General features: G+C 53.8%; 2 protein-coding genes across 25 annotated transcripts in view; both read right to left on the minus strand.

Moving 5' to 3' along the window:
* The window catches only part of LOC122369903 (liprin-beta-1-like), a 50,286-nt gene that overhangs the window by 18,092 nt on the left and 9,334 nt on the right, over positions 1-22,860 (minus strand). For 15 of the 24 annotated variants that reach the window (XM_043345037.1, XM_043345033.1, XM_043345040.1 and 12 more), the window contains 2 exons: positions 19,039-19,154; positions 18,149-18,259 (listed from right to left, as the gene is read on the minus strand). In XM_043345037.1, coding sequence (XP_043200972.1) covers positions 18,149-18,259; positions 19,039-19,154 — 227 coding nt within the window. Of the gene's footprint in view, positions 1-2,861; positions 3,398-5,388; positions 5,518-6,972; positions 7,230-13,384; positions 14,394-18,148; positions 18,260-19,038; positions 19,155-19,658; positions 19,902-22,860 lie in introns of those variants that run through there. The other 9 variants (XM_043345020.1, XM_043345022.1, XM_043345018.1 and 6 more) reach the window with 5 other exon arrangements.
* On the minus strand, positions 14,994-16,133 carry LOC122369905 (EF-hand calcium-binding domain-containing protein 1-like). Its single transcript, XM_043345045.1, has one exon. The coding sequence runs from the start codon at positions 15,912-15,914 to the stop codon at positions 15,282-15,284; it is 633 nt and encodes a 210-aa protein (XP_043200980.1). The 5' UTR covers positions 15,915-16,133; the 3' UTR covers positions 14,994-15,281.

The following is a 22,860-nucleotide window of genomic DNA, read 5'->3' on the forward strand; positions in this document are numbered from 1 at the left end:
ACAATATTCTGGCAATGTGTGTTTCAGATCCTGCCGAAACTTTTATTACTAAGGTATTTTGACGCCAAACGATTATTAAAGGTACTTCTCATTCACTCGTAATGTTAAATTTCACGGAACGAATCTGCTGTTTGGGTAGAGGCTACGCGCTCATGGGGCGGAGCCACGTAATGACGTCAGCGCTAAGCTCCGCCCTACCCCTCCGGCGCTCCTTGCCCGGCGACCGGTCACTCGCGTCTCTCGCTCCATTCAGGCTTGATGGTGGGCGGTAGCTGGTAGCGGTAGCGGGCGCTGGTAGATGGCATTTAGAGCAGATGGCGCTGGTGGCGGGGCTCGAGTGTGGCCGAGCGCAAGCCTCTGCCCGGGCCTGAATTGACCTTAACATTACGAGTGAATGAGAAGTACCTTCCATAATCGTTTGGCGTCAAAATACCTTAGTAATAAAAGTTTCGGCAGGTTCTGAAACATACATTGCCAGAATATTATCAACGAAAGTTGACGCATTTAAAAACTATCGCAAAAAAGTGGGGTCTCAAGGGGTTTGACGTTCATAGTAGTGGCCGAATAGGCACTAGTGCACCGGTGAGTGCCATTGCGTTACGCATGAACGCAGAATAGGAATCACACTGATCACTGAAAAGCACTGGAACGTATTACAGCCTGTCTGCTTACGGTATTTGTTGGTAAAATCCTGCCTGTTACAAAAAGTAAATCAGAGCAGCCAGGTACATTCAACACCCTGTTTCCATCGGCATGTCTTACATTGTTTCACAGATTTCTAGCGTTTCTGAGCCTTTGGCAATGAATTACATAGGTACTTGCTTCTTCTAATAATATATCAAGAATACACAAAGCTAAGTAAAGAATCACAACCACCTCCCTCCCACTATGGTATTGATGGTATTGGGCACCACGCTGCGACCCGTCCCGATGTATGACAATAATAGCTGTAATTCCGGACGTGTCATCGTCTCCTGCCGCGATGAATCAAAGTTCGCAGAGGAGTCAAAGGAGGTGCAGATCCAGCTATAAAAGAGTCAAGGAGGGCGCCGCTGATGGCTGGAGCTCTTCAACTGGGATAGTGTGTGTGTGTGTGGGGGGGGATGACCAACGAATTCGAGACCCAGACAAGATCAGAAACCGAGTTATATTTAGAGTGCCGTTCTCTATTCTAAGCGAACATTACACCACTATCATTATCACAGGATACAGAGCACGAGATATAAATATCCAATATTTAGGATTACTTAGGAACTATGATTAATGACTGTAGGAAGTTAAGTCAGATGATTGAAGATAACCGCAGAGGAGCAAAGGTAAATATAGCTATGAATGGTATTTAATCAGCCTAAGTTACAAATTGCCATAGCAATCCGTTGGAATAGCACGGTTACTGCGTCATGTCAGAATTAACGTCACAGGCAGCCAAATGATATATTCCCATGAATCCCGATTGCAGCTGTCGGCACAATCATAAAACAGCCTGGCTGTCAGCTGCTTCGGTAATCTGATAGGGTCAACGAGGAGACATCCGCCATCTAAAAACAAACTCACGACAGCTCGGTCAACCTAAAATGAAACACCGCCTGAGGTCTGGCAATAATTCGCGACATCGGAAAGGGCACCACCTCATGACGTCAGCAAATTTTTATTCATTCAGTTGTGTGGTAACCACATGCAAAACTAATTCAACATAGGTACGCAACAGCTACGAGAAGCAATTCCTGACCACCAGCGTATATTGCGATACCCAGGCTATCGTAGGAGAAGGAGAGAGCTGAGCGGATAGGACGGAGGACAGGTCACCACTGGCCCGCTGCCAGACGGCGATCCGGTCCACTCCGTCCCTCGGGGCCTGTCAGAGTCAAACGAGTGATGGTACGGAATGGTGGTCAGTCAACAGACTGAATATGGCCCATAGAGAGAGAAAAGAGTAGGACCCCGACCAACCGCACATTTGTGAGAATATATGAACAAACTGACGAAGCACCAAGAGCCCAAAACATCCAAAAGATGCACCACAGTGAGACGTGAGCTCATGGTAGCGTACTAGCTTGTAGCTAACTTGCAGCTAGCGTCAAAATGACTCATACACTTAAATCCTTCACCCCTGATCAATGATCACACATCCAGCCCCTTTCATTCCGATACATAACTGTCCCTGTAAAAACATCACACAACGCGCAGAAGACCGTCTGTGACGCACATATGGCGTCACGGCTAGCGGCAGAGCTGGCAGAGAAATACGGGCCAGTGGGCGTCATCGTCACGGGGCGTCACGCATAGCCCGTCACGCCCCGTGACGCTGCCCGGCGCCGTCGTTATCGGTTTATTTCGGAGCTGCGTTCTTTGCGGCTCGAGCGAGCGAGAAGACGGATGAGTTCAGGGACAGGAACAGGTCATTCGGTCAGCTGCGGCACGCCCCCAAAACCTCCCATCATTCGCGCGTCTCAGCGGGAATCGACTGCTCAGATCGACTATACATTTCTCCTTTTCCACGCCTAGTGAGCGATTGTTGATTTATGTGGTGTGCACTGCACAGTGATCGTGCGAATCACCTAGCTTTTCAGGGCTGTAAAAACATGACAATAGTGGTCGTTTCAGCTCTGCGTAGCATTTGACATTATCTCAGCAAGCTTCGACAAAGTTTTCTCATCTGCATGCGATAAATTCGTTAAATGTTCTGAAAGATAGGAGTTAAAAACATTGTACCTACATTCACTTACCTTTGATGGAGAGTAAACGACTTCCAGAGCACGCATCGTTTGTGCTATGGTTGCCCCCCCCCCCCCCATGTTGGCATGTTTCAATGCCAGCATGCCCCGTCCCCCTCCGACACACGTTCTCTCCCCACTCCCCACCTTGTACGGCGCCAGCCAGCGATGGTAGTCGACCGGCGGGTAGGGCGGCGGCCAGCAGTCCAGAGGTCCCGAGTAGCTGTACCGGTGGTCCAGCGGCGGCGGGGGCGGCGGCGGCGCGCGGTGGGCGCACGGCCGGCCGTGGAAACCGTGCCAGTAGTGCGGCATCCAGTCCTCTTCATCGCTGCCTCCCTGCTCACAGCACGGGCACGGGCCGCACGGGTCCGCCCAGCGGCGCTCCAGGCTGCGCTCGCGGCTCTTGCTGCGCCGGAACTTCTCGCGGCGGTTGAGGAGGTCGCGCTGCCGGCCCTGGCGCTGCGAGGTCGGCCGGCGGCTCACGGGGGGCTCCGGGTCGTCGGCGGTCGCCGAGGCAGGCTGGGGTGTCTTACTGCGTCTCTCTGGCGTCTGGGCGCGGCTGGTCGGCAGACTGTAGTAGCTGGGAGGCGGCAGCGGAGCCGGCGGACGGTAGTAGAACAACGGCGAGCGCTGGGCGTAGTACGACGACCAGGAGCGGTCGCCATGTTCCAACTCAGAAGCAGCTGCGGCAGGTGGTGGTGGTGCTTCAGGAGGGTTCCGGGAGCGTCTTCTATTCACAGCACTACCCACAGCGGAACCCAACCTCTCTCCACTCTCTACCCAACCCCACCCATCACATCCCAACGCCACATTCCTCCTACGGCTCCTAAAACACGTCCCTCCCAACATCCCCTCTACAAAAATAATCCCTTCCTCCGGAGCTCAACCACCTGTAACCCCGTCATCCGCACCCCGTGTGCTAGCCCACACAGTTTGAGCCGGTGCGAAACAAACCACCTCGTGCTGCGCCGGGCTGCGCAGAAGGCACGGCCCGGCTGGCAGCGGCGCTATTTCAGGCCGTGTTTATCCCGCTGCGATAGGGCCCCGGTCCGACGCCCGATTCAGCCCCAGCCGAGTCGTCGCCTCAGGTGGAACGACCGGAGATGACGAGGGGCGCGACATTCCCTCCCAGCTCCACCAGATATCCTAGCAATCCCTTCCAGCTAACCTCTCCAGACCTATCAAACATTGGATACTACAGAACTGGGTACCAATAAAGTGACGACAGACTGAGCCGCGGCGGCGAGGCGACGCGAGTGCGCCATAGAATGTAGCCAAACCACAGACCCCAAACGGTTGTATCGCCGGGGGCGGGGGCGGCGGTGTGGTATTACCTGACGGCGGCGGCGGCGGCGGCGGTGGGGAGGGCGATCGCGGGCGGCGCACGTAACTGATCTGGTACTGTACCGAACCACACGTAATCCGCTGTACCAGGGCGCTCGGCGCCGGGTGCGCACTCCCCGCAGTGCTAACTCCATTAGCACCACTGTCGGACGGGCGACGACCGGCGGCGACCCCAGAGTTCGACCGGTGACCGGCGGCGACCCCGGCATCCGACCGGGCCAGGTCACCACGGGGGTCGGTTGAGGGGTCAGTGCCGGGTGGGTTAGCGTTAAGGAGACTTCCGTTAGCTCGCACGGTGGCCGAGTGATCTCGAACACCACAAGAGCCGCCGTTACAGAGGCCGTCATCAGAAAGACGTCTGGCGTAGATGTGACTTCCGAAGTGGCTGTTTCCACAAGGTCCGTTCTTAGATGGTGGTCGTGGTCCATCATCAGGGGGTCCACTGTGACGCCGATCACCACTTATGGGTTCACCACTGACGGGTGCACTATTGATGCGCGGTCTACCACTGACGGGTCTACCACTAATAGGTCCACCACCGATGAGTTCACCGCTGGCGGACCCACTATTGATGCACGGTATACCACTGACGGGTCCACCTCTGAGGGATCCACTACGAAGGGGTCCACCACCAGAGGGCCTAGCGCCGCGGGGCCCGGAGCCGGAGGGCCCCGGTCGGCCGCAGCCGGCCATCGCGAGGGCCCGGGGCCGACTCGCGCGCCACATCGAGAGCTAACCGGCCACCGCCACCACACCGCCTGTCATTCTGATGCAAATGCCACAGCGAGTCCGGAAACGGCGCACCGCTCGGCTGGAGGGCACGCGCCACACGCGCCGCCTCGCCCCTGCGGTCTGATGGTCGTCACCCGTCCCCGCCGACAGCCGGCAGTTACACGGCCCTCACCCAGCCGTCACGAGTGGACGCGCCGGGATGATAGCACGAGTCTGGCGGAGATTACAGCCGCGCTAAACGGCGGATGTCCTGGTAATTGACCTAAAGCGGCATAAGGACTCCTTTTGTTCCCCATGTGGGCCAGTAGGATAACGAGTCGTCTAAAATGCTTTCAGTTCGCAGCAGACCAAAAGCGAATGGCGATTCTCCAATGTAGGACGTATAGGGCACTGGCATTAGCCAGATGTCGTCGGTAAAGCCATTTGACAAAATAATCAGATCGATAGATATAAGCCATTTTGGATCTGCCTGTTTCATCTCTAAAACATCAATTTTGTGTCGTATTCCGCCTTTGACCTGATGCGAACTGAGTGACCCTCGACCAACAGACGGCTCTTTTGCCCGAAAAGCCAACATAACTGGTGTAGCGGTCGGCACCTTCGCTATTATATCTGGTGCTGCTGCTGGTGCCCAGGGAGAGGTCGTCGGTGGTGTTGGCGTCACTGTGTTCGCTCCTCAGCACGCTCTCGGTGGAGGACCGGGTACGCTCCGGCTCGGCGCGAGAGCCTGCAGGTCAGCCCGCCGGTCAGCATACGCTAGGTACCGGGAACAATCACCCGCCGGAGAAGATCACTCAGAGACTGAGCGCAGAGCGTCGGTGCTCACTGCCAAGTAGAGAGCAACCTTTTAAGCGTTGATCAAAACACACCCTGTGCTACTCTTTACGAAGAGTTTCCCAAATATATCAATCAGGAGATAAAGCTGTAAATGAAACTCGTGCAATTGAATGACCATGCTATCGCATGATCTCACCCTTCAGAGCCCCATGAGCCCCCCCCCCCCCCAGTAGCATTTATCCGATGTCCGGGCATGCCACCCTGCGGTGGCCCTATCAATGGACAGCGTTCTGCCATTACACCCACGGGCACACCTGCGGGGCCTAAACACTCATGAAAGAGGCGATGGTCGGGGAATGGACCCGATATCTATAAGACATTATTGAGCCGCCAGGTGTGGCTGTGCAGGGAGTTCTAACCCAGGAAGCCAGCCACAGAGCCATAAAGCCGCAGGAACCAAGAAGAGTCAAAATTTTGGACCGACATAAAACCCATGGGCCGCATTGCACTCCACCCCTAGGAAAAGGGGCCCACAGCGAGAGATAAAATCCCAATGGACCGTAGAACTGTGGTCGGTGCTCATACCAAGGTTCAAAACCTACGCCAAGCCCACCCACAAGGGACACCACAGACCATCCAGTCCTCCCACCGTCCCCCCCCCCCCCCCCCCAGCAAGACAGCACGCACACGGTGGCATTGTTTGCAGTCAGCTGTGCGTGGCGCACAGATTGCCAGTGAGCGAACTGTGTAGGACAAGAGAACAGGAGAGTGCAGATTGACAGGTCACCTGTCACAGGAGACAACAAGGTAGAGCGACAAGACAAGGGAGGTGGTCAGGAAATATACAGGACAGGCCACCAGGTCAGAATGAATGAATGAAGAGGCCACCAGGTCAGAATGAATGAATGAAGGAGTGAAGAGCAAGATGAGCTAATCGGGCAGAGGACAGCGGAGGTCATCCTCATCCGCACGTGTCCATGGGTTCTCCACGTGCCACGTTTGCAACTGCGGTCGGCGGTCTGACGCGACTTCCGGAGTTGGATGAGGCGGGGTCGAGGCTGGAGGTCCAATTTAGCCACTGACTCACACTAAACGCCACGCTAAGAAAACAAAACAAAACAAATGGCCGTCCACTGCGGGTAGGACGCCCTCTCCGCTGCCGCTCGACTGCGGCTCTTCAAAAGTACCGTGGTTTAGAAGGTTTGCCAACCCTTAAATTGGCCTTCCCAGTCCCTATTCTTCAGTCATAACTCTCCTCATATACCCTTGAACTCCAGACCCTCCTTCTAACCCTCCCACAACTATCCCACCCCTCCCCTTCCCTCCCGTTTCCGGCACATTGCATAACCTCTCAACCCACCCCCTCACATCCCTCAAAGCACCACATCACAGCCACCACACAGACCGGATTGCCTCCTCTTCTTGTGCTGTCTCCTCGCTGCGGCGCTGGCCTGGGAGACTGCGGGAGGCGCCGGCGGCGGCGGCTCTGTCAGAAACACCCCGTCCGGCCGCGAGGCGGAGCGGCGCAGTCTGGTGTCTCCGGCGCCGCTCTCTGAGGTAGTCTCCGTCGTCACCTGCTCACTCTCACTGTCGCTGGAGCCGGCACGCGGCGGCGGCTCGCCGGCACGCGCCCTGCTGTCGGGCATGGCCGTCCTCGGGCGCGGCACGGGCCCCACTGGCGTCGGCGGCGGCGGCGGCGGCGGCGGCGGCGGCGGCGGCGGCGGCGCGGCGGTACGCCAGGTAAGCGGCCGCCCGGCCAAAACCGACCGACACCGGCCGACGCAGCGCCAACAACGCCCCGGCCGCGGCCGACGGGGGAACGACGGCAGGACGGCGGCGCCGGAGCGGCAGAGATGCGTGCAGTATGCTCCGCGGATGAGAGCAGGCGGAACGAGACCGCACTTCAAACCAGACGCAGGCACGCGCGGCGCGAGCGTTCGCAGTCTGAGTCTGGATGTCACAGCGTCAGTCTTTCTCGAACATCACTCAGAAGCCCTATCAAGGTAGCGACGGAATCCACCCTCCTCTCAGGCACAGAAACCGTGCGACATTGCATCGCAGTATTCTCTCCCTCCCCACCACACCTCCGCCCACGCCGTCGACGCCAATCATCGGCGTGATCGTCGGCCGGCGTCCGGCGCCCCGTCGTCGCCCGCTGTTTACCTTGGCCGACAGACGGCACCGACGGCCGTCGGAGCCGACGGAGCAGCTGACCGGCCCGCGACGGCAACGACGCACCCCAGAGCGGCGCCTGTCACGGCGAGGGAGCCGTCCCTGTTGATGGTCTGTGTCATGAAAATCACTTACCTTTCACGGCTGTCACGCAGAGAAACAGACTGATTGGGGAAGGCATGGATACCACGTTGTGGTAGTGGCATAGTGGTAGGTAGCTACCAGAGAAAAAGCTAGCAGAAAGGAACCGGTATGCACATAACAGACGGTTGGCCACGGCTCATGTGTCACTCAAAATTGGTCTGGTACAGAAGAAACGCACGCTAAAAATAGCACTCAGAGTTTGATGTGAGCTTCCTACTCTCATATTCTGGCACTGTGCCTTTCGCAGCACGCACATTAAATATGACGAATAAGCGAGCTTCAAAGAGCACAGAAGTTGCACAATACCGGAACAAGTCATAAGTGAACTCATGTTTCCTGCAATCTGCTTTGTGAAGTCGACACCAACAATATCAGATGAAAAGAAGGATCGACTTCACCACCAACACACAAGCACTCGCCGATCCTTCAGCTATCCGGGTCAAAAGGTAAGTGAGCCGTGACTCGACTTACAATGTGTGACGCACTGATTCGTGTACCTGAGTCTGCATTAGAACTCAATAACTACTAGAGCACGATCCGTCTAACTATTGTATGTATGTGTCGAATACAGTGTGTCAAAAGTAGACCTTAGAACCATGAGGGACGTAAATAAATGTGACTGTTGTCGGAGAATATTCAATTTACCAGTGCGTCCCGCCAAGAATGTTGTACATACGCTGCCATGCCAAATGAGGTGAAAATGCAGACCTTCGACAGTCGCCACGGGACACATAAATAATCAAAACAAAAAACGAATAACAAAACAAAATGGCGATCAAAGAGAATAACAATGAAACCATGGCCTGCATTATTAAGATGGAGGCAGTAGGTACAATTGCACGTAGGTATCTTCAGAGTAAAATTTACTAAATAAAATATGCCTAATACAGATGCGACAGCATTACATGGTTGATTTCATTCGTTAACGGCTTGGCCTTTTCCATTTGGTCGCCCTAATTAGGCGTTCCATCAGCATTTGAACGTATCATCAATTGAGACATCCAACCCGTGCCGGGTGTCCGCGCACGCTTTGCGGCACAGCATAGATACAGGCAATGTCCGCTGGTGCCATCTAGCGGCAATACGTTCGGGTTTAGCTGTGCTCGGTGTAGCGCCGCTGCGTGCCCTCAGGCACTCGCCGCTAATTCACAAGTCGAGTAGCGCTTATGATGCAAAATGAAGCAAAATGCTACGCAACTGACGATGCAAAATGTAGCCCAAACATTCATTACGGCACGCAACCGATAACTTGATCCTAATAGGAAGGTCAATATTTGTTAAACTTACGCACCCAATATGACATGCAACACAAAACAACAGGCGACTATACTCGACATGAAGAAGGTTGAACTTTTGACTACGGCCAAGAAAAAAGTGATAAGTTGGCGATAAAAGTGGCCACTAGTATAGGTGGTAAGTTTATATCGCTTGTTTGTTCATTAGGGCTTTAGGGCGCGCCGACTACAAAGGTCACGCTAATATTTTTGTCATCACACATATCGTCATGTCGATGTTCAGCTAACTAGTCTAGAACAAATACTATCATTCAGCTAGCCAGAAAACAGAGGTTCTCTGGGAACACAAGGGTCGCGGTGGCAAAAATACACCCGGCTGCCAACGATACATTACATGCGAGCGACAGTAGGCGGCCACGGAGAATGATCACTCGACGGCCCCCTAACGGTGGAACACAGAAGCTCTAGTTCAGCCATAGTCACCAGAGGCAGAACTGCACGGAGAGCTGGCCGAATGCCCTGGCCCGACCGACATGAAGCGGCCGATACCGCCTATGGGGCTCTACATGCGTCATAGACCACGCACAAGAGCCAATTCGTAGCCAGAGGACACCGGATCAGGTTTTAATCAAACAATCCGATGCGATACCTCAAGGAAAAAGATATGTCTTGAGTCTGCAGCCTGCCAGCCGTCATGTTTGCATCATGATAGCTGGCACGTGAATTGACACACGCTTTAAAACATTCAGGGTGGGCCAAGACCACCTACGTTGACGGCTGCAGATTCCAATGTGTTTTAGTGCTTAAAAATTATGATATTCGTTTTGCTTTTTCAGGTTCTTAGCAGCAGCCTGCACTGCCACTTGCTTATCAGTCACCCACACACCAAGCCAGCTTCCAGTCATTGTCCACTGCCCAAAGCTTCAAGAACAGACATGGAACCAGTACCGACACCGGAACAGCCCCCCTCCCCCAGCACCAGCCCACCGGAATGCGATAGGATCCCGTGTTGAGGCGGCTGCCGCCCGGCCGGTTGGGGTTCGGAGGCGCGGGTCGGTGGGACGGTAAAGAAAACAGGAGCCGTGCCAGCTGGGTCGCAGGGGAGGCTGGACCGTTTCCAGCGGAGCTGTCTGCCCCGGCCGGCCCGGCCTGACCCGACCAGCTGACCTCACCGGACCAGACTTCCATCAGACTACTATCAGACTGCTATCAGACTCCTACCAGACTACAGGCAGACTTCCAACAGACTCCCACCAGACTCCCAACAGAGTCCATCAGACCGATAGACTGGTGGACTATTATACGGGATTGGTAGGGGTAGGACCGGGTAGCATATCACCCTACTGCACACTGATACACCGAAAAAGCAGATCAGACGGAGCCAAAATACACTATATAGTATATAGGTCCTCTTGATGCCACTTTACCAGTGTATGTATGTAGACCAGAACACCCAAATACATTGATCTGTCGACTCATGTCCTCATAGGTTAAGGTTAGTTGAGTTTTATTCACGATCGATGGCAACACAAGTCAAATTCCTAAAACCAGACGTTTCGGCCACAGGGTGCCTTCGTCAGTGGACACTAGTGATTAAATTAAAAACACATAGTATCAAAAACAATCGGTATAAATCGTTCGAAGTCGACACATCGGGCACATGTTTCGAAATGCGATGTGCCCGATGTGTCGACTTCGAACGATTTATACCGATTGTTTTTGATACTATGTGTTTTTAATTTAATCTGTAGTGTCCACTGACGAAGGCACCCTGTGGCCGAAACGTCTGGTTTTAGGAATTTGACTTGTGTTGCCATCGATCGTGAATAAAACTCAATCATGTCTGATTATTTACAAACGTTAAGGTTAGTCTTACTAGACCAGACCAGACTTACCAACACTAGGGTCGCCAGGCCGGGCTGAGAGCCAGAAGATGATAACACTCCGACAGACTATCACGACAATGACGGACTCTTGATTCTCAACGGGAGTCTGAAGGATCAACTCGCCTTAGCACTCAGTCAACACGCCCTAAGAAAATATAAAGGGCAATGACTAATCGTTCAAACATCTGATCAACAGAGATAAAACGAACGAAACGGATGCCACCACCCAGATGGAAACACAACCAGTAGACAGCTGAATCGTTTGACCAGCACGATGATTTCATCTATCTGCGAGACCATGTGCCGTGTTGCATCTATTCATTTGTTACTCTTGGCTAGTGTAAAATATGTGCGAGTTAAATAAAGACAAACACAGATAAAACCATGGGGCCAGCGGCGCATATGTGTGTCATTTGTCAGCAGTGACATGTTGACGGACACACCAGGTGCCGTGTCATCCTGCCAAAGACACTTTAATTGACTCACATTCACGAATATTTACTAGAACATAACTCTATGTCAGCGACAGTTTTTTTTTTCTCGTCACTAAAATAAACAAAGACATATTTCAGCTATGCCGTTAGAAACTGGACAAATGATAGCCGTATGATTATTTGAGCATCATAGACGATTATACACCTCATTCCCTAAGTGGGACGTGGCTATCTTTTAATGAAGAATGTGATCATGCTTCTTCCAAAAACTCACGGCCAATCGAAATGTCTGCATGCTATCCCGAGCTGAACCACTGGGACTGGATGCATCAAACAGCAAAGACCACCCAGTAAAACGGTCGAGCTAACAAGACCAACAGGCCTCGTTACTCGTTAGCCGCAACTGGCCAGGTCATCAAGTGACTCGTCCTTCAAGCCTAGATAACGTCAGAGCAACAGTGTGATCAGTCTGCACGAAACTCGGACAGACGCGGGGGGCGGGCGGGGAAGGCGACAGAGGGAGGGAGGGAGGGAGGGAGGGAGGGAGGGAGGGAGGGAGGGAGGGAAGGAGAGATAGAGAGGGGAGAGGGGGAAAGGGGGAGAGGGGAGAGGGGAGAGGGGAGAGGGGAGAGGGGAGAGGGGAGAGGGGAGAGGGGAGAGGGGGAGAGGGGGAGAGAGAGAGAGAGAGAGAGAGAGAGAGAGAGAGAGAGAGAGAGAGAGAGAGAGAGAGAGAGAGAGAGAGAGAGAGAGAGAGAGAGAGAGAGAGAGAGAGAGAGAGAGAGAGAGAGAGAGAGAGAGAGACAGGGGCGAGTTTATTATTCAAAATTTAATTTGAGTTATCGACTTCTAGATCTGCTATTACCTTCCACAAACAATGCTAGGGCACTAACCGTAAATCACAAAAGCCGTACCATCCCACCGTCCAGCCTCGGGTTTCCCATCAGCTGGTCGAAGTGGGACCACATCCGGATCTCAGTCCCGACTCCCCTTCCCCGGTTTACCGGACACTGGCGGGAGCGTCGGGCTGCACGCTGCACATGATCCATCGGCTGCGCCTCAACCCATCCCGGACCTGACAGCCGATACAGCGGAGGTGTTCCGATCGCTGGAGCGGCCTAATGTGTCTCCTATATCGCCTTATGCATCGGATCTTACAACAAACACCCTACAGCCAGTGGTCGCATGGAGAATCAGACGAGTTCGTGCAGCGAGCCAGCTGATGATGCCGCGAGTTATTGCAGTTATCGAGCACACTAATTCAATTACGAGAGTTCGTCAAAGCACACACAGCTGGAGGCGTGTGTGCTGCACACACAGTTTGAAGCAAGGCGACAAGTCAGTCACACATCAGAGACCTGTGAATACTTCAAAAACTCCCACGCAACCCTTTGATGACACTATGGTTTGAATCGCCTAAAACCGCAAAACTTTGAGCTGCACAGCCTGTGCAATCACACAATCCGAGCTGCAGCTCTAAGCAGCTTGCCACGTATAGACGTCTCCATCGGGCAGCAACCCTAATATACTGCGCAAATTGTTGGCAGTGGCACGAGTTCGACTGTCGCTGGCAACCGAACGCCAGTACCGACAGGCGAGACGGCTCACTTGAGCGAATGAGCGTACAGAAGGGGCCACACCAATAAGATAGCGCTGTTAACCCGTGCGAAAAAGATGGATGTTCAGTCTCAAAAGAGATCCAAAATACACAAGAAGGTAAATAGTTTCAATCTAGTCGAAGAATGGCATTGTTCCCGTTGCTGCCAATAGGCGCTCAAGGCTCTTAAACCCATACTAATAATGGAATGCCAGAGACATTTCAGGGTTACAAAAGCGAGCGAAAATATACGACTAAATAACCAGTTTCCAGTCAAAGGATAGTATTCCTACCCGTCAGCGCCCGTGGCCTTGACCTGTCACCGACCCACAGCCCTTGACCTTCCACTGACCTTACATCCTGCGATGTTTCCACAGGATCCACCCCATCCTCCGGCGCAGTGTGGCGCCGCCGGCCAGCAGAGGCTCTCCCCACTGCCGTAGCGGGCTCTGATCTCCTCCAGCGCTGAGTCGAAGCTGGAAGATCTCTTCCTGGTCGGCTGGTCCGCCCAGCCGGGCTCGTACCCCAGCGGCGCCAGTTGGGAGAGAGGCGCACACGGTCCCCCGTAGGCCACAGAAGCGACAGACGGTATCGGAGCCAGGTGCGCATATGAAGGGTGTGTTGGATGCGCCGCGTACTGGGCGTATTGGGCGTACTGCGGCGTGGCCAGGTAGGCTGCCGGGTACGCGGTTGGGTAGAGCGCCGGTGGTGACACGCCGACACGAGGTACCGGAGGAGTCACGCTCACTGACGGAGGGGGCTGGTGTGGCGCCGGCTGAGGTCGAGCGGGAGACGCGGCGCGACGCGGCCGAGGAGGCTTCCCCGTGATCCGGCGTACCTCGGGAGGCGTGGAGCCGGCAGAGGGAAGCGGCGACGGTGTGCGGCCAGCCGGCTCGGCGGCAGCGGCGGCGGCGCGGCGCTGGTCACGCGCCTCGATATAGCGATCCAGCGCGGCGATCATGCTCCTGTAGTCCGCGTGGACGTCCTGAGCGGGCGCCTCGCGTCGCGCCGGCGGCGGTGACTCTTCCGGCGCGAACTCACCTCGCTCGAACGAGTGCACAAGTCTGGACACGACACCGGCCGGCGCCGGCACGGGCGCCGGCGCCGGCGAGCTCTCGAGCACATCGCTGAGCCAGGAGCGCGCTCCGGCCGGCACGGAGAACGGATCGCGGCCGGGCATGGCAGTGGCACTGGCTGCCGGCGGCGGCGGCGGCGGCCGGCCGACGGCGCCGAGCGCGCCTGCGCCGCCCCCGCCCGTCGGCCGCCGCAGCTCGCAGCAACAACGGTCGGTGGAGGCCAACCGGAGCGACACGTGCCCGAGAGACGCCGGAAACGGACCGCCCCCGGCAAAACACGACAACTCCATCGGCGCTCCGCCCCTCCCCGTCACCCTAAACCTCCCAGTCTAACTCTACCACCACGCCCCCTGCCCTCTGCACAGCTGGGGGTGGAGCCGTCTGGCCGAGCCCCTAACTCCGACCCGCAGAGCGCTGCAGCGTGCCGGGATGTCAGCACTATTAATCGTGTCAACGAGAGTGGACTGGGGTCGGTTCAGTGCCAAGGTGGCAGCACCACGTGAAGACACAGATGACGTAAACGAAGGTCAACATCCGTAATGTACCCAATGTGTTGATTGTTCATGGCGCTGGAAAACGACGAGAAGAAAAACATCCGAAGCAGTATGTGTATTTAGATCTCATCCATCTAGCGATGATACAAATACTAAGGTATTTTGAAATTGTTAACGTTTGATTAAATCCGCTCATCCACCGTAGTCTCGCGGTCTCACCCAGTGGCTGATCAAGGCAATTCGAATGACTCAGACTCGCCGTCAGCGTCAGCAGGGCAGACATCCCCCCACCGCCAGCGCTGGCCCGAGCAGATCCAGCGGGCACGCATCGTCGGCAAAAATAAATCTCAATCATCTAATCTAGCAGTGAATGAAGCAAGACACCGCCACGTCGGTCATCAGCTGTATTACTTGAGCAGCTGCAGTGATTTGGATAACAGTAAAACGAGATGAGCTGCTTGTCAAATTCTGAACTACACAGCCAGCGGGGAATGTTAACATACTTACTAGGATTGACGTCGACAAACGTGACGGTAGTCGGAACGGAACATCTAGCAATCCTAGTTAAGCTGGATTCGAATATGCGTCGTTTTCATTGCATTGAATAGCACCGCAATACAGCTGACATACATCACGACTTGAAGGAGTCTTGTTAAATAAGCTAAAAAAAAAGAAGAATTTATCCTTCATAGCCGGGCGTTCGCTTAGGCTCGACAAAGGTGGTGAGGAACGTTTCTAGCGATTCCTGCTGCGGCAGGCAGGGTCCAAACACCTCCAGCAAGAGGGGCTCCATCTTCACTGTAGCCTCGTAGTCATCAAAGGACACAAATCCGTCGTGGTTCACATCCAGCTTCTTCATGACGAGGTCAATGAGGTCGCGCACGCCCTCCTCAGGATCTTCCTCCTGGGGGTTCTTCATGACGCTGTTCTTCAGGAGGTGGTAGACCTCGTCCCGCGCCAGAGACTGGTCGCCGTTGAAGTCGTACACTGCGAAGCAGTAGTTGATGCGCTCCTGAAGCGTGCCGCGCAGAAAGACAGACAGACCGGTCACCCATTCCTCCATGTTGATGAGGCCGTCGTTGTCTTTGTCGAAGACGCGAAACACTCGATCCATCAGCATGTCGTCGGTCATGTCGAAGGTGTTGTGGAGCACGTCACGGAACTTGCTGCGGTCCAGCTTGTCCGTCTTCGGCCTCAGCGTCTTCCTGAACATGAGCACCAGAGCCTCGATTTCGTTCCGGTTGAAATGGGTCGCCTTCGCCAGCTGGTCCAACACTTGGTTCTGGGTTTTCTTTGATCCACTCTGAGCCATTTTTGAACTGGTAGATAACCAAGTCACCCGAGTTCGAGGCTAATATCAGTGGGTATTTCAGGATTATTTCTGATATATTTCTGCAATGTTAACTGCAAGAGTACCGTTGTAGGTTTCCCATAATAAGCTTACCAATGGCGCATCGAATTAGTATGCACTTTGTTATCGATCAGTTCGGAATTTCTTTCCACTTCCGCGCAAAGCACAAAAAAATTGCCGAAGGTGTTTCGGTTTTTCGTGTTGGTCGTATTTCCACGAGGAAAGTGTCTTTACGTGCCCTCTTTAACGCCAATTTTGTCCCAATTTACATATCCAATCGACACGGGTGCAGTTCACTGAGTAAAGCCCGTCTACAAGAAAACAGACTCACACCACATGAATCTTCCGACACCTCCTGAAAGACCACAATAAACGACTACATTGGCTGAGAGTTCGCTGCGCTGAGCACGCCCACTATCCATCGACAAAGCTGGCTCACGTCGGTGCAGTCATGGCAACGGCGTTCCGATCGGCTGGCGAAGATGGCGCCACCGTACACAGACCGCCTCCGCACTACAGGACGTGAGCCACCTGGCGACTATTCTAGGAGTCTTCGGAAAAGGTCGACAGTTCACACATCGATGAACGAAAGAGAAGAAGTTAGGAGGCTGAAGAGGAATGTAGATAAGACATACCAATACCATGGCCATGCTTAACTGGCATATACTCACAAAATGACTCGAGTCTTCCAACTAAGTAGCCCTGACTCAAGTCAGCCATGAGCCGGGGAGGGCCCAGCGGTGGACGGCGGGTGTCGATGACAGACTGTTTGTTTTCCTTCTGCGGAAACACGCCAGTGCCGACAGTCGCGCACGGTCGAGGGACGGAACAGACAGCGCTAACCGACACCAGCGAGCCGCCAGCGGCCGGCGTGTCATCGCCCGTGCCCCGTCCCCACTGATCGGGAAAACGGACACAGATCGGGGATGGTTGGAGCGCCGGAACAGGGCTGGGGGATGGCCAGGCAGCTGCTGGAGTACTGCTAAGGCGGTGCCATATGGAGACTGGCAAGTCCATGCGATGCCAAAGCATCTAGTATGGGTGCCACTCTCTTCGTCTAGCATCATTTGGTCTAGTGCCTTTTGAGCTAGTGCAATTGGTCTAGTGCTTCAGCTGGTCTAGCGCCAGTTTGGCTAGTTTCGTTTGAGCTAGTGCCAAAGTGCCATTCATTTGAGCTAGTGCCTTTGGTCTAGTGCCGTAATTTCGTCTAGCTTTCAGCAGACTCATTTCCATGATGGAGGTGTATTATCATGCTTGGCACAATAATTAGACTCACGAGGAAAAGATTTTGCGGTTATTTTATTTTTTTTACAGAACTTAACGAGGCAGCTTTCATGACGTTCAAAAATCCAAGAAAACTGTTAAAAATATGAATAAACGCCTGACAACACTTATAACCAGACTAGCGGAAGGCACCATAGAGCGGGCGGAATTCCTTCGTGGCGTGGGATATGCTATCACACTGTACGTTTAAATCCGAAACATCAAGATTTGGGCGGGTTATCAAGATGTTATACATAATCGAACGAACGAAATATATACGACAACGAGACCGAACTTTTTCATGGTAAACATGGCCGAGCATCTCAGGGAACTATATATTTCAAATAAATTTCGGGAACTAGCACAAATGAACTAGACCAAATATGACACTAGCTCAAATGAAGCTAGCTCAAGTGGCACTAGACCAAATAAAGCACTAGACCAAATGAACTAGCCCAAACGATACTAGACCAACTGACACTAGTCCAAGTGGAGGGGACTCATCTAGTATAAAGTACCTGCATCATGGTTCATCTCAGTTCCATTATAATCCGACTCGCAACGTTAGTTCAGCAGTACCTACTACCTATAACCACCCGCACGTAGAAACCCAAGACAATCTAATATTGCTCCATCAAATTTCCAGTAACGCTGACACTATGGTTCATGGTATAAAGCCAATGAACGATCCAACAAGCCGGCAGCATCCTCGCCACAGGCAGACAGTACTGTCCCGCCAGGAAGGAGCTCGTCGAACTACCATAACGCCTCATCTACGTTTGCAAACATGCATCGTATCTGTACCCTATTCGCCACCAAACTGGGACTACCAATGACCGTCCCAGGAAGTCTCGGTGTTGTGTGTTGTGTGTTGTGTGTTGTGTGCGATCCCCGGCTGTCGGCCTCACTGACTGTCTCGGCAAGGGACTCACCTTGCCATTGCTGCTGCTGCTACTGTTGTTGTTGTTGCCGGCAAGCCAGGTGCTGAGGAAGTGACGCGTCTCCTCTGTTAGGGCCGTCTCTGAAGGCGTGCTGGCGCTCTTCTGAAACGTGCCAAAGAACCGTCATTGTCACTGCGGTTAAAAGAACAACAAATCAGCATGTCGCTATTATGTAGAACGACTACAGAGCGCACTTTACTGAGCAAGAAAAGTGAGAGACATCGGTTGACCAGCTGATCGACGCTCGTAAACTGTCACGAATTCACTAGTTATGACTTCAGTAGTACCAGTGCCTAAATGAATTTTTCAAAATGCACTTAACGGTTCCTGCCTGACGACGGTATTTCGAGCAGCTATGGTACACGCTACATGTATCCATATCTACCTTCAGACATTGATAGCTGAAGAAGGGGCTCATTTACCCACCGATACACTACGCTCACAAAAACAGAGAAAACGAGATAACGAGATAGCGAGATAGCACACATCCTATAACTAGTCCCTCAGGCAAGGTATTGTCTAGTTCTTCTGACCAGACAGTGCTCCTGACCCGCCTTTTGCCAGCCCAGAGCTCTGTTCTCCCCCCATTTATTTATCAGCAGGCTGCGAGCATGCTGCTACTTCTTGGCTCCTCATTGGTCGAATTCAAGTGGCCTATTCGTTAGACCAATGAGAGGCCAAGAAACGCCAGCAATAACTTCCTTATATGGGGAAAACCGACAGCACGCTGATATAAAAACAGCGACCGAACAGGGCCCCTGTTCCGTCCACGGATAGTGTATGACCCACCGACCCACCCACCCCTGACCCCGACCTCCCCAGTTACAATTGCTGACCCATTTGATAGTCTCCTCCTCCCTGTCCTCGACCCATCCACTGACCACTGACAACGTGATGGCCTGCCGGAGCCTCTCTGCTGCCTGCGACACGGGGTCGCTCAGGGCCAGTGGCTCCTTGCGAACGCTCTCCTCCATCCCAGCCAGCTCCAGTTCGGTGCCTGTGGGACACGGCATTAAGATATACACACTGTGCGGGTGTAGGGTGACGAGACACAATATACAAACGTGTGCACTGTGCAGGTGTAGGGAGGCACTACACAACACACAGGCATATGTGCGTGTCCGGGTGACGTAGGGCGGCACCACATGGCATACAGACATACAGACAAGGGGGTGGCACCACACGACACGCAGACAAAACACAGGTGCGTGTGATACACTGTGCTCCCCGTGTACTATCACCAAACAAGGCATGACTACACAGAGACACACGCATACTGAAACCCAGTTTACTAGTACATGCTTCCCGCACGATACGGCAGAACCGGTACAGCATAAACTGCAAACAACACGTGTCTCATAAAGGCACAGGCACGTTTGCGCGAACACCGCCGCACAGTACTGGGAAACACGAACTGAGAAACGAGCAATACAATACAATTCTGTACATACTGAACTTACATTGTACCTTCCAACATTGAACATACTTTGTTACAACTTACGCAGGTCGCCCAGCCCAGTGGACAGCACAGTAGAACAGCTTAGTAAAGCACAGCAAACTTCAAAACACGCAACACTGCACACACCGCTCGCACAATCTACCGCCCGTCAGCCGTCAGCGAAGCTAGGTTCACTTCTCACTGTTGCACTTCTCAGTATTCCCACAACCCACACCTAGCACGGACCGTCGCCGTGGCAAGGCTCACAGGCACGCTGTGACGACTGGCTGAACTCACTGTGTGACTAACGCTCCGCGAAACACCGTCGGCCGGACCAGGACGTGACTGAATCATAATCGCCGGTACCGTGCAGTCGCAGCGCACACACGGAAAAAATGGGTGAAACTCGGTGACGTGATGTTGTAAATCGAGCTTAGAGGTTGGTGTAGAATTACACCAAACAAGTCGGATCAAGAGAGTTTCAAGGTTGTGACGTCTGGGAATGTTTACTGCGGAAAAAGTGGGATGATGGACTCGTATTGTTTATTTCCAGAGCAATGTGAGAGAACCTGAATAAAGAGCAAGTTTCGACTACTTTTTTCCGTTGGCGAAGTCTGGTTTGCGGTCACATTGGCTATCTTTCGAGGAAGTCGCTTCCGTCAACAGTCCAGCGTATCCGTTCGTTGGATACAGACCGGTCCACGCGGATCACGTGACATCTCAAGGTTACAATACGATCTTTTGGTTAGAACGTCCCATTCTGATACATGGACACTGAACAATGAACAGTTCACACAAATATAACAAATAACATCACCTCTCTTACATTTCAATACAATAACTAGCGAGCCCTTATGCAACGCATCACAATATAATACCAAACAACACGAGCAATCAAATACCAAAATACCGACCATCATAATACCAACACACCCACACGTCACCTTCCCCCCCCCCCCCCTGCCCCGCGGACCTGCTCTCCGTCACGATGACGTCACCGACCATCTGGCCGCACTCTATCGGTGCTGCCATATCGACCGGCGCCCGCAGAGTCGGCCGGTGTTCCACCCGCCCCCCCCCCCCTCCCCCCCGGGCCCGAACCGACCCGGGCAGGTGGCATTGTTTGGCTGCCGAAAGTGGCTCCATCGGGGCTGACGTGGAGGGGAGAGGGAGGAGAAGAGGGAGAGAGGGGAAGAGGAGGGGAGGTGACAGGTGAGGAGGGGAAGAGAGAAGGGAGAGAGAAATATGATATGTTTGATATAGGATCGATCGATGGTGGACCGCGTAACGTACAGAGCGACAAAGATTTTAGTCCTGCACGAGTTCGATGAGATTGAGCATTATATGCTGGGGCGTGGAACAGTTTCTAATCGCAGCGTTAGCACCCGTCACCCTAAAGGTCCCAGAAGCACATTGGCAGTTGGCACAGCATAGAAGACCAACCACCAGACATGATAGGAAAAGGTGCAAGAAAGAACTTCAATACATAAACCCTAACTTGCTCATTCAGAAGTCAACAGACCAACGAGAGGTCACAAGTTACGGCGTCCAATCGCTTCCTTACTTTCGTCTGTACTCAAAGGAAGCGCCAACACATAGCTTGTCAACCAATTAGCTGTACTGAGCTACCATCAACCGGTCCACAGGAGACGGGCACAAAATACAACACAAACTATGACAAAAAACAAAACGAATCAATTTGTTACAAAAATGTGTCAAAAACATGTTCTAGGTACAGCCACTGGCGGATCCAGGGGGGGGGCCACGGGGGCCATGCCCCCCCCCCAAAGGCCTAAAGTGGCCTGTTTGGCCCCCCCCCAAAACGCCAGAAAAATTGCTAAGAAAATATACCTTGATGGAGGTTTTTAGCCACTTGGTGAAGTAAAGCTTTCCACAGCATAATATGGAAGCAATATAGTAGCAGTGAGGGTCAGTCAAAAGTTGCGCGAGCGGAGTCGACCTTAAAAAAAAAGACTGTTGTTGGCAGTTGGCACGTGTTTATGGCGCGGCAGCTGGTAGTTGGCGGTGTTTCGCGTGGTGTGGCATCACTGGCGGATCTGGGGGGGAGGGGGGGGGGGGCACGGGAGCCTGAGGTGCCCCTGACAGGCCCGTGGTGCCCTTGCTAGGCCTGTGGTGCCCCTGGACCCTGGCAGGCCTGTGGTACAGTCCACAGCAGAAGTAATGTGGGGTTTCAGTCATGGGTATGTTCTGCTTCTGAAGCTTAGGAACGATTAGCCAGACTACAATGAAACTTTGAATGTAGCTTATATGTATCGTCACCCTTGCAGCTGCAACTTTAGCTATTGACATCTTCTTTTCAATCACTTCGCATTAAACAATCGCCAGTCAAAGCCAACCGTTGAGTTTGGTAAAACCCTACATTACTTTAGCGGTGGGCTGTACCTCTGGCGGGCCTAGGGTGCCCCTGCTAGGCTGCTGATGCCCCTGGGACCTGACAGGACTGTGGTGCCCCTGACAAGCCTAAAGTGCCCCCAACAGGCCCGTGATGCCCCCGACAGGCCCAAGGTGCCCCTGCGTGATGCCGTGATGCCTGCGAGGCCGGTGGTGCCCCCTGCGAGGCCGGTGGGGCCCCTGACAGGCCCATGGTGCCCCTGCTAGACCGGTGGTGCCCCTGGCAGGCCTGTGGTGCCCCTGCTAGGCCGCTGGTGCCCCTGGGCCCTGACAGGACTGTGGTGCCCCTGACAGGCCCAAGGTGCCCCTGCAAGGCCGGTGGTGCCCCTGTAAGGCCTGTGGTACCCCTGCTAGGCCTCTGGTGTCCCTGACAGGCCCATGGTGCCCCTGCGAGGCCGGCGGCGCCCCTGGCAGGTCTCTGGTGTCCCTGACAGACCTGGGGTGCCCCTGACAAGCCTGTGGGGCCCCTCACAGGCCCGTGGTGCCCTTGCTAGGCCTGTGGTGCCCCTGGCGGGCTGGTGGTGCCCCTACTAGGCCGGTGGTGCCCCTGACAGGCCTGTGGTGCCCCCGGGCACCAAGGGGGTCATGACCCATGTGGCCCCCCTTGGATCTGCCACTGATGCATAATATATTGATTTGTAAAGGCGTTATGGCTTATGCAATATGCAATTGCAGGCACTTGGTATCCCTCACTTATCCCTCATTGGGGCTCTGGCGGGCTCCTGAGGGCCCACGTCTATCTCCGGGAGCCCATATAGACAGGCTCCTTTGGGTCCTTTCAGTACACTATAGCATAAGAGGTCTCCATGCGAGTCCTATACATACATCTGAGGGCGTACCCTGATGTCTGAGG

This window comes from Amphibalanus amphitrite, unplaced genomic scaffold, assembly GCF_019059575.1.
Source record: "Amphibalanus amphitrite isolate SeventyFive unplaced genomic scaffold, NRLGWU_Aamphi_draft 001083F_arrow, whole genome shotgun sequence".
Taxonomy (NCBI): Eukaryota; Metazoa; Arthropoda; class Thecostraca; order Balanomorpha; family Balanidae; genus Amphibalanus; species Amphibalanus amphitrite.